Genomic DNA, 13,020 nt, shown 5'->3' on the forward strand with positions numbered 1-13,020 from the left:
AAAAATGCTATGCCATATTTTACCATCTAATTTGCTGCAGCAGCCAATCTTTTTTTCAGTGTGCCAACTCCATCAGAAATCATATATAAAGTAGGACTTCTGTGTTTGTTCTACATGTATCATGTGTATCTTTTTTGAAAGACAGTTGTATTTAGAACCTTTGATAACACAAATTAAACCTCACGAAAATCAATAGTCTATCGATTATTACATTCTCGTGGATGTAGAAAGAAAAAAAAAGAAATATCGGTTACTAGATCATGGATCCTTCATATCGTAACGTATCGTGCAAGGTGTTTTTGGTGATTTCCGCTTCGCTAACGGGCACTTCCGCTTCATCGTCCTCATCGTTAACAATCGCCCATGGGGGTCGTACCAGCCCGTTCGCACAAATTAATGGGGTTGATTGAACAACCCCTGTCGCTACCATTCACCCCCTCATATACTATATCATTAAGTTGCGTGGTAATGTAGGGAACGGGAGATTCTAATCGCGGTACGCTGCCACTTTACGTCGGAAATCGAGGGTGGTCACTTAGATCCGTCACGAAGGGACGATACAGAGTCTCTTCGTGACTGCGGGACGATTTTGTGTCCCTCATCTCGCTGCCCTTTCTGCTTAGCGTTTTACAAAGAGACGCGGAAATTCCAGGACGCGACATAGTTTCATTGTCAGGACTCGCTGGAAAATGCATTTCCTTTCTAACTATACAACGTTTGATGGAGGTAGTGATATTGAAAAATTGATATTGGTTCTAAATATAGACGTGGCGAGTTATTTTCTGTTCTGTACAGTTGAAATTTGAAAATGTTAATTATTTCTGTTTTGAGGTTCTTCTATTATCCAAGTGAAAAATCTTGTTGCTTCGTACATATTACTCGATCGTATTTTTTTTGTACATTTGTATTGTTTAATACTAATAAAAATTTTTCTCGGAATCGCCTTTATTTTTATCGATCCTGACGCTACTTTTTTTAAATTGCTGAGGCAACAAGCGTGCGCATCCATTCTCGCGGGAATCGCCATAATGCGACTTATGCATTTACATTTTTTTGTCTGTTCGTATATTACATCGATCGTGTAAAAAGTCGTACATTGTATCGTTTTTTATTATAGAAATTATGCGTCCATTAAAATTAACCGACCGCCCTGTTTTCACACGAAGGTTTCAAGGACAGAAAGTAAGGGCCGAAGGACGTTTCACGGATATTGTTTCACCTTTTCACTGCATGAATAAATTCTTCTAAAAATCATTCTCGAATTTAAAAAATTTCTTAGCGAAATGAAAGTTTCTATTATATTTAATTTGAGGAATTTGTATTCTTCAATATTAAATGCTTTAAGCATTAAATTTCGAGCTAAGCTTTCTTCAGGAAAGAAATTAATTTGTATCAAACATTAACCGCATAAAAACGTCGATAACGCAGACATTTTTGCTCCACTAATCATACAAATTTTTTTTTCTTTATTCTTTATTAAATATTCAATTCAGAATATTAAAAATACGTGAATGTATACACATAACTCTAATGATACAAATATTAAAATAAGTCTTTATTTTAATATTTGTATAAACAAGGATAGGAAATTGCCAAATTGGCATTTTCAACAGTTCTAGCGGAATATCGTCAGCGGTGTTAACCTTTAAAGAACGAAAGCTATTTTTAAAACCTTACTGCTTTTCCTCGGATTTGTTATAGTTCATTGTATTCCTTGTCTCAAAACATGACATTGTTTCAGTGCCACTATATAGTGGTTTTCTCCGTCTTGTAAAGGTTAAAGAATATATTTCTTTTACTTTCACGATCGTGAGATTCGATTTGGCAGAAGCTTTTAGCTATGGACATAAATTATTCGTAAGTAATTATTGGAAATTAAGCGTTGAAAAACCATCGGTATTTTTTTCTAACTTGATCTGTAACGTTTGCGACTATCCACGTCATCATGTATAAAATAAACCGATGATGTGAATGCAATTAGCGTGCCCGCTACGCCTCCGTTGTTTTTCTTGTCGTTGATGCGATGAAATCGATCGACGCGTTTCTCGCGAAATTACGAATATAGCTTCCAATAAAATTCGTCGGAACAATTACACCGATTCGTACGATGTCGCACTGTGAAATCTGATTAAATGCGTAAATACGTTTAAGGGAAAGCTCGTAATCCACATGTATCTCCTCAAACTATAATAAATCTTGACATAGATAAATGTTAGGCTTTAAAAATGATTAATGTCTATCAAATTTAATTTTATGCCTTGGATAAAACTACATTTTATCCTTATAAATAAAACTATATATTTTATCATTATATCGGCTTAGGATAAATGTATAAATTAATTATATTTATATTTATATTTATAAGTATATCGTACACAGAAAAAAATGTTTGGTTGAATTAATTGGAATTTTTATAGAAAATGAACGATCTTAACCAGAATTCTGGTTAAGATTTTACTAAATTTCTGGTTAAAACTGAATGTTGGTTATTTCAACTAGAATTTTAATAGATTTAATTAGAATTCTGGATCGTTCATTTTCCACCAGAATTCCAGTTAATTCAACCAAACATTTTTTTCCGTAATGGTGAAAGATATTTTTAGACATTCGCTATAAAACGTATCTTTTCCCGCGCCACTTGTAATTTTTCACAGGATCGAAACATTCAATATGTTCCTATCAATTATATCGATTCCCGCGAGAACGTGCGATGTGTAAAGATATTTTCTCGTCCATATAGACGGCATATCAGCAATTCATAAACGCTCCCTTGATACTTAATATTTAAAAATATTTTTATTATCAACGTCACTGAGTAATCGTTTAGTCATACGTCCCGATCTTTCTTACGTATTATGGAAATATGAAAAACCTTCGCAATAAAAAGTAGTAACAAAAAAAAGTCCACAGCCATGACTCTTATTTTATTATGTCTTTCGCGATAACTTTTCGATGATTCTGCATTTGATGAGATTTCCTCATGCTTGTCATTCAATGCGAGGGAAACAATGACGGTGTAATTGAGGGGGATAATTGAGATTGGAAATTGCCATCTGGACGCGCCGGTCTGGAAACATACGTGGAACGAGGAGAACAGAATGGAACACATAGAATAGGAAAAGAGGAGTTGAGGACACGCGAGCCATCCATAATGCACGTACCTCAGCGAGATGCGACCGACAGATAAATACGATGGAAAATGTAAACGCAAAAAAGCGATGGAAAAGCGACTGTAGAAAGGAGGGAACGTTATTCGCGCGCTGTTCTTTGTGTGTCGCGGCTTTATTTTCAGACCATGCAAAATATCAAATGTTGATGCAACTTGATAATTTTGGACCAAACGAAAATTTTCTTACTCATGGAGGATTACACTAAACGTTCAAAGATATCCAATTCTATCTATTGATGTGGTAATTATCCTAAAATAGCTGCTACCAAGATGCGATCAGACTTTGTTATTTTAAGAAAATAATATACATATTTAGATAATTTTATTTTTCTTTAAACAGATTTTTTTTAAGATAATAGAATTAAAAATAAATTAATGGAAAATATAAAATGAACGAGAAATCTAGAAAGAATAAGGAAGATATTTTTATACAACGATCGTTCGTCAATTAATCTTTAGTATTGTTTGTATATGTGTTTGTAAAACACTGAAAAGTCTAGCAGGTGGCTGACAGTCTTCGATGTCAATAAGATTGGCAATACCCTTATTAATTTCTTTATGTTTGTTTGTACAGTTAGATCGATTGCCGCGCAACGTGTCAAGTTTTATTTATCTAATACGTGTCTGTTATCTTTATTTTTCGGCTCTCTTGCGAATCTCTTCTCAATTAAGAACAACGTCGAGACGCTTTGACGTCGCGGATAATATGCGAAATACTTTGGACTAAGTCAATATTTTAAAACTGGAACTGAGATAAAAAAAAGTACATCATTGTTCCATTCCTATATGCTTCTCGAGTTTGCTGCGCTTCGCTGCGTCAAGGACGCCGATTTTATCATTCTTTCATAAACGCGTACAATTTGCTCGAGTTTCTTTTAAATCTTATACGAATAAGTTATTTATATTGTGAAAAAGTCATAATTAATATTGTAGAAAACACACAGAGAGAGAGAGAGAGAGAGAGAGAAAGAAATTATAGTCTCTTGGAGTACGGCATCAAAGCGATTTTTCCTACCTAAAAACGTTTATTTAAAAGTCATTCATTACATATTTCTTACACGCTCCAATGTTCCCTGGATAACGCAATTTACATTGTAAATTATCATGCAAATCGTCATTAAGAATCGGATTCTCGCTCGCTCTTCAAATGATGCAGATAAAAGTGCCGTTCGTCCGCAATGCGACATTATAGCGTTATAGCAACGACATCCCTCTTTTTTTTTACTTTTATCTTTATTATAATTTCGCCCTCCTCGCGTCATGTAATGTTCATCGACCGCGTGGTCATCCATCCTGGATGACAACTCCAATTCAAGGTCGTCGATTTTACGACTATTGTGATTCTTTCTCCTCCCCCGTTGCAGCACGCGACTTGACATGTTCGTTCGAATTAAGCGACATACGACACGCGTGTCGAAGCGCTCTCGATTGTTTGCGATTGTGTGATAATGGTCACCAGGCACCAATCCGACGTGGAGGAGCTCTGTCGTTCGGAGCCACAGGACGACATATTGATTTCCTTCGCAGACTGGACACTGGCTATTATCGATCCGCTAAAAAGTTCAGGGCTGTCTCCGGGAAAGAGGCCGGGCTCCTTTAGCGACTCGAAATTCTACCTTATATCGCTCTTTACCGTTCAATCAATTATCGAATATATGTTTAGCTCTTAATTAATAATAATTATCTAAATATGACACCCATTTATAAATATAGTTTATTGAGATCGCGTGTCGTAAATTAAGTTTACTCAATATCGATAGCACAAACATACTGTATGAGATAAAATTGTAATCTCAAGTTTAATTTAAAAATGAGATATCGAAACTTGTTGACCTATCTATTCACATTTTCGAAAGTCAACACTTGTTAATTTTTCAGCTATACATTCGCTTATCTTTTTAATATATCTTCGCTTTAATATGTTTCCGTGAATTAAACGTTCAATTTTTTATTAATATTAGTAAATTGGTTAAATTGATTAAATGAAACTTTTAGAATTTTATAATTATATGCATTAATAGAAATTATTGATTATTGTTCATTAATATATCTAAATATAATAATTCAAAATAATATATGATAAATTGTAAAGTTGTCAATTTTAAAACTCAACTTTATTCATGAATATTTGGACAATGAATTTTACCTATTTCATATATTTTTATGTATTCGCAGAATAGACATCGATCGATAAGAAACAATTGCGAATCGGTGAACAAATTTCGCGGGTGATCGAAGAATATTCGCCAGTCTTCCGCACGTTATTATTTGAGGAGAATAAAGAAAAGCAAAGAGTAAAAGACAAAGTGTAAGGGAGACAGAGGCACTGCCGTGAGATGTACTATCTTTTTTTCTTTCTTATAAGGATACGTTTTGAGACGTCTTCTAGCGTCGATTTTTTTCAAGTTTGGATATACTCTGGAGTCTGAATTAAGTGTGACGTTTTATATTTTTCCAAATATTTATCGCAAATTTAGGGGATGCAACAACCTGACAGTGATGTAATCGATTCGACAACTCGGCACGTTCAAAATCGAATGTGACCAATAAAGATATACAAATACGTAACGAATGCGATGCACAAGCATGAATGCATGCAGTCAACAATGCTTGTACTCGTTGTAATGACGTGCGAAACGTAATGAGCAAGTTTATATTAATATAGCGCGTAAACGCACATACTATCTTGTTTTAAAAACATTTTTCGCGATGTGATTTAAATAAATTTTCAAACTTTGTAATCTTTAACACGTTATAGTATACAGTATAATATAAAATAGTGTTTTTATTATTTTTCTATTATTATAAATATTACAAGTAGCAGCAAAGTATTAAATTTTTTTTTCTACAATTCTATAATTCAAGTGATAATGAATAAGAATATCGAATTCATCCCCTAAATCTGTACACAGCAGTGTTAAGTATTTATAAAAATATATGTGTATCTCTTATTTTGAGATACTCTATAAGTACATCCAAAGAAGGTAAAAATCGGAGAGCAGCGAACTCGAGACGTTTCCTTAGATCTGTGAATTTAGGTACTAACGTTGGTGTTAGATAATCGTGTGCCGTGTGCCGAGAAGTATTTATATTTCGTGCAGTCACCTATATACACGTTTGTCGTTGGTTTGCTGTTGTTTTGCCAACACGTGAAAGATTTTTTCTTGGATTGTTGCGTACGTTTTCCGCCTTATTATTGATACCACAGTGAGAGCAACGTTACCATTTTCACATCAACTTGCTTCCTTCCGCTTTCCCGTTTTCCTTTCCTTTTCCAACGAAATATCTATCGAACGTAAGCACGCACGCACATACTTACACATATACTGTGCATCCTGATGCTAGTCGTTTCTTTTTTTTTTTTTTTTTTTTTAACGAAGATGTGATTTTTCTTTTGAAAGTAAACTATAGACGTACATTTTCTGTGATAAAATTTGTCGTAGTGATACTTTGCGTTATACATAAAAACTTTTAAGAGAGAGATATCAGTATATTTCAATTTTATTTAGATATATTTTATCGAGAAAAATGAAAATCTTGGAAACGATATAAATGTAATTTTTTTTAAATTAATGATTGCCTTTCTATGTAATATCGTACATGACACATCATCAGAATGCATTGGACATGCACATATGTACACACATACAGTATATTAGAAGACGCGAATTTCTCTTAATTCCTTATAAATTCGTTAATAAATATGGAGTTGATTTTTTTTCTTAATTTGCTGAAAGATCGAATAAGAATTTATATCATAAAAAAAATTAATGAATCTTAATGAATTATATTTTGAGAGTGTGGAAACAAAATCTGATTTCTCAATTGATTATAAATGAAATTCGCTTTAATAGAATTTTAATTCTTGATTTAATTACTAAAATATTTATTTTAATGAAAATTAGAAAGTTGTTGATAGTTCTATTAAATTTGAAAAACTCGATTCGATTTAGCAGGAATTTAAAGAGAAAACATGCGACTTCCAATATTTTTATACAGAACATTTTATCGTAGGTCTAAGATCGCATATCTTGAAGTACACAGAAAACAAAAAAAAAAGATGTAAATAAGTTTTTAAAGATATGCTATCTTAGAACACATGAAATACAACATTATGTACATTTAATATTCTCGCTCATATACACACGTGTACCGATTGTTATCGACATACAGAAGCGCATTTTGATCCAATCATTCGTATATATTATATATATATATATATTTTACATATGCGCGAAGATCGGTTGAAGAGAACTCGGTCCCTCGCTCACTCTGCCGTTTGGTGACTTTGGTGTTGCGTGCTTTTGGTGTTGGTAGAGAGCTGCTCGAGAGCGAAAGACCGTCGAGCCGAGAATCTTCTTGCAGCGCGAAATGCAATAAAGAAAGTTTGTCGTCGCGCATGCTCTTCGTGCTGACGAATTAATAGTAGAAACATGCGTACACGCGAAATTCATCTTTATCACATCGAGTCAATATCTCCGGATATTTAATAATCGTTTTTATCTATAATCTTAAAATAATCAAGAGGTAAAAAAGAATTTTCAAATATTTACCTCAACTGACGATCCATAATGGACGTCGCGAATCGTTAAAACACGTTACACGAAAAAATTTGTTCACCTACACTTACACCTATTCATGACACAAATAACATTTGCTATACGTTATCTTTCCTTCCTAATTCCATTGTGTCTCATAAAATGAGAGAAGTATATAACTGAAGTGACCGAAAGTTATCAGATTTATTCGTTGCATCTTTTTCAAAAGTTCAGAGTATCAGCCGATGGCTTTCGATCACTTCAAAACAGTTACTTGTTTGTGAATTATTGTTTCACAGACTAGATGGCGTTTTATTTTTCCACGGTACCAATTCCGTGACAAAAAGTAAGATATTTATATTTACAGATAATAATTCTGACGCTTGACATACAAAATAGATCATTCGCACAGAATAAATTGTAAAATGTGAACATTCGTATAATACTTCGCACGAAATGGTGCATTCAATCTTATAAAAGTTAGCAAAACTTAGCTAGTTTTGCTTCTTTCAGTTTTTTCTTTCTTTAAAATGAGAATCTCGCCATCAGTGCGCGTTGCACTTAATTCACAAACATTCGCCACCTTAGATCTTCGAGTGTCGTTGCGTCTGACACCGCATCAACATTCGTAACTAACGGTCATTTTCATTTTACAGGGTACCACCGGGCTACGTGTACCAATCGCCCTACCTGGCGGCTGCGGCGCCAGGTGGTCTGGTACCGCTTCCAACGACGCAGTTGAGCCACGCAGCCGCCGTCGCCGCGGCATCGCAGTTCTACGAGTATCAGAACGCGGCGGCAGCCGCCGCGACTTACCCGAGCACTTCGTACAACTTCGCCGAGGCATATCCGTACACCACCGCGGCCGCGGCTGGTACGTGTTTGAATAGTGTCCAGAGCAAGGGTAGCAACTATCCGATACACCACCACCAACACCACCAGCAGCAACAGCAAAACGGACCCGGTGCGACGTTGGCGCATCAGCAACGGTTGGAGAAAGCTCTCCTACCGCAATTTCTGCCTTCCGTGCTGCGTGATTACGGTAGAAGATCTTAAAGATAGGGAGGGAAGATAGGGGAGGGTTGCGACGCACTTTCCTCGGGGCTGTTCGTAGTGCTTATTCGCAAACGAAGTTCTCACAGGATCTGGTTTTCGTTTTCACAGGGGGTTGGGGGATACATGGGATAATGCGAAGGGAATTGAATTGGGGAAACGCGTAACCTGATGTGTGCAGCTTTTGCTACGCACCAAATTATGCATGGTTAGGGGAATAATAATTCCGATGTCGGAGATGTATGTCGTCACGAAGCGAATGCAATGGAGTATTGCTTATTCTATACACACGCCTTGCGTTTTCCAAAAGCCTTGAGCATTTCCGGACGGATCCTTCGTGGGAATCCTGCCACGTCTTTTGTGTGATATACATTTCGCTTTATTTCGAATTCGAATATTGAATATTTCGCAATCTTCATATCAATATTAGTTAAAAAGTAAGTTCAAAAATTCTCAAGCTATGAAATGGCATCTCATTTTTCTTCTTTTACATATTTTTATTTTTTTAATAACTGTATACATATATATATAACTATATATATATTTAAATAACTATATATATTTTTTATATTAACATTATACGTTCGCGCACGAAATGTTTCTTCATTGTTTGATGCTCAAAAATGGGTGAACAATGAACAAGCTAAAAATATTGCATGTGCTTCATGAACTTAAAATTGACGCATATAATATATATTGTCAGTCTGCGCTGTCTGTGGTGATGGTGGCGGTGTTCTCGCGGTGAGTGATGGTGGTCAACGAGAGAAAGCACTATCCGCTTTACGTATTACATACAAGCGAATAGCACTATAAAGAAAAAACTAAGGCACAAAATAAAATTTACAACGCGCACAAATCGCTTGCAAATGCTTTTTCTGTTATGTCAAGAGGAACGATATTTTATTTTGTATACGTACATTAAATTTGTTATCTCTTATGTGTAAAATTTTAGACGAATTTCTAAATAAGAATTTTGTGATAAAAGTTCCATTCAATGAAATAGTTACAAGATTAAATATTATATTAAATGCACTGAGAGAAAAATGTACTAAATTTTAATAAATAATTATTTGAACAGTACATTTATTTACTATATAATATAACATTTATTTACGAAAAATAAATGTCTGCTAAATAAACATTGATAATAGTTAAATATTAATGGCTCTCTTGTACCAAACAAATATGTGATTATATTTAGTAAATACTCAACTGACACTATTTAAACAAATATTTATTGAAATTTAATACATTTTTCTTTTAATGTACACACGTAATGTTCATGGGAAATAATTTTTCTTTGCAGCTAATGCAGCCGCAGCGGGTTATGTGGCACCGTATACGTATGCGACTTTGCCAGGTGCTGCAGGACTGCCAGCAGCGGCAGCGGCGGCGGCAACGGCAGCTGGAGCAGCTTTCCCGGGTTTACCGTATCAGACAACACCTCAGGAGGCCAGATTGCAATAAAGCTTTAACATTAGACCGCTCGAGATAGTTGCAGCTAAGCCTTCTACGTACGAGACAGAAATGGGCGACCGAGCTGCGCGAAACATTCGATCCTCGATTGCCGTCTTCGGGGATTAGCTCATCATCTTCCTCGTTATTAGTTATTTTTCAAGATTTCTGTATGTTCCTGATCACGTTTCGCGAATGTATCGAAATACCACCCGCGAGAACCGCAAGAGGCGAAGAGGATGAGCTTTGACAAACCCGTCAGAATTGGCGATCCGCAACTTCTCGCTAACGATAACTATACTCTTCCCTTTTCGCCTCCCCGATCTAATCTTCCTCTCCCTTCTCCCATAGAGCCGATACTGGCGCGCTCGACCAACATATCGCGGAATTTTAGAAAAGACGCAACAATTTTTAGAGTTACGATTATAATTATTTATAATGAGCTGATGTTAGCTCGTTTGGGAAAGCGATCCTCGTCGTGTGAGTGATTCAGAACTTGAGAGCCGAAAGAGAGGCTTATGAATGTATTTTGTTTCCATATTCAAAAGTTATGTGCGCGAACGGTTTTATTGGCTTTCGAACATAACGCTATTCTGATATTAGATTTATATTTCAAAATATTACAACAGGGCGATGTATCGAAATGTAACACGTTATGATTTTTAAAACGTAACTTAATATTTATATTCATCAAATACACAGTAAAAAAAATTGTGTATTTGTGTTGCAAACTACATGTCGCAAACGGTCCACTCACGTTCTACGTTAACAGTTTGTGTTGAATTTTTTAACACATTCGAGTGTTAATTTAACATAATGTTATTGTTATTTAAAGATTTTATGTAAAATTGATATTCCACGTTTCTTAATGTCAAAATGATACATTTATTGATGATTTATGAGTAAGTGAACAAGTAATATAAAAATGTGTTTTATGTAACATAAATTTTAAATTCTGTGAAAAAAAATGAATGAAATACGTGTTAATTTAACACTATATTTAATATTATAAATATTTATTTTCTGAAAAAAATGTTTCCACGGTTTGTGTTTACAAACTATGCCAATGTTATTTTTTTAAATATTTATTCTCTTACATAATATTTGTGTAACCTTCTGACATATTCATCTTGTATAAATTAACCCAAAAGTTTGAGTGGATCGTTTGCGACATGTAGTTTATGTTAACATATTTTTCCACGTATTTTTCGACATTTTTTCCAACAGTGTATTATAATTCTTTGCTCTTATGCATTTTCGTCGATGGTTCCTAAATCGAATGCGTTCGTTCGCGCAATGACTTCCGTTAAATCTTATAACAGTGTCATTCGAGAAACTTCTCTTCAGAGAACAATTATAGCTATGACACACGATATGTCTTGAACAAAGTTAATCGAATGCGCTAAAAATATCGAAGATGCGAGAACTCCATAATAATTTTAGAACCAGTTACATGGTTCAGATATTTCGGAGAGGACGTTTTTAAATTTTAGTTAAATTTTAAGTAGATCATAAAAACTTAATAATAAACAAAATTTCTAGTGTTATAAGTTGTTAAGTTATATTTTCATGCGTTTTCCAACGAAGGAAAGGATCGCGTTTGTTTGTAATGGAACTATTAGAATAACGCTTAGAAAAGCGAGTGACGAAATTTATAGCTCCTTGATGAATAAGAATTTCCTGTTGATGTTGCGTAAACATACACAAACATATATATTTCTATACATATATATAATTATATATATTATAGATATAGAATTATATTTATAATATATGTATAGATATATATATCTTTCTATCATTGCTATAATTATATATTCAATTACAATTCTTTTACCTCAAGGATTAATTATGAATATCGTCTATAAATATATCTACGCATAGAATACGTTGTAATAACAAGATATATCTTCCAAAGTACTTGTCTACCGATATATTAATTCGTGCGCACTACTTGTTTCGGCTCTCTGTTGCTTATCAGAATACTACTTTATTTATATATATGTATGTATAATATATATACATAACTTATATATACATATACATACAAATATACCAATATTTATTACAAGCTATATAAAATATTACACGTATTACTAGTTGAGATATTAATTTTACCCAGATGGAATCATAAATGTAACTTATTTATAGAAAGAAAATGGTCAAAGCGAATCGAAAACATCTAATCTAACCGCGGTGGCCTTAAAATCGCACATCAGCAACAACGAAGTGTCTTATTTTCGAGGCCTTGTTGTTAATTAATCAGCTAGATGTACTAAATGAAATAACATCGATAACTAATTTTATGGCGATGCGAACTCGCAGAGGATCAAGGAGTAAATCGATTTTATTGATAAATCACTTTCATTGATATAGAGCGAGCCTAACACTTCTAATCGCTATTTAAGAAAAAAATAAACTTTCGTAATGATTAGTAATTTTAATAAAGTGCATCTGTTTTAAACGTGTGCGTACGTTTTAAACATTGTATTGCCTAATTACGATCAGCGATGATTTTCTAACACATGATCTAATCGATTGTTCTTAAAACTGAGAAGAAAATGTACATTCGTCTACTCTTAGTTATTCAGTGCCTTAATTAGCACAGTCGAGTAGTCGTAATGATTAGAAACTAGTCAGCGATTCGTTAGTGCAACGCTTGACGCGCTAACTCGTGTACAAGAGTGACGCTCAACGAAAGGGTGAGGAGAGCTAAAGGAATGTCAAAACGTAATCAACTAAGATCGGGTTATGAGGAACGTCGTTGTCTAGTCCCAAACCCTTTCAAACCTTAAACGAGGTTAA

General features: G+C 34.3%; 1 protein-coding gene across 2 annotated transcripts in view; it reads left to right on the top strand.

Moving 5' to 3' along the window:
• Positions 1 to 10,901, top strand: part of LOC108722608 (RNA-binding protein 24) — a 31,594-nt gene extending 20,693 nt beyond the window's left edge. Inside the window, exons 5-6 of one of the 2 annotated variants that reach the window (XM_018447795.1) lie at positions 8,364 to 8,749; positions 10,067 to 10,901. In XM_018447795.1, the coding sequence (XP_018303297.1) occupies positions 8,364 to 8,749; positions 10,067 to 10,227 (547 nt within the window). In that variant the 3' untranslated portion in view covers positions 10,228 to 10,901. The remainder of the gene's footprint in view (positions 1 to 8,363; positions 8,750 to 10,066) is intronic. The other variant, XM_018447796.1, reaches the window with a different exon arrangement.
• The last annotated feature ends 2,119 nt before the right edge of the window (positions 10,902 to 13,020 follow it).

Source organism: Mycetomoellerius zeteki, unplaced genomic scaffold (assembly GCF_001594055.1).
Source record: "Mycetomoellerius zeteki isolate Tzet28-1 unplaced genomic scaffold, Tzet1.0 scaffold211, whole genome shotgun sequence".
Taxonomy (NCBI): Eukaryota; Metazoa; Arthropoda; class Insecta; order Hymenoptera; family Formicidae; genus Mycetomoellerius; species Mycetomoellerius zeteki.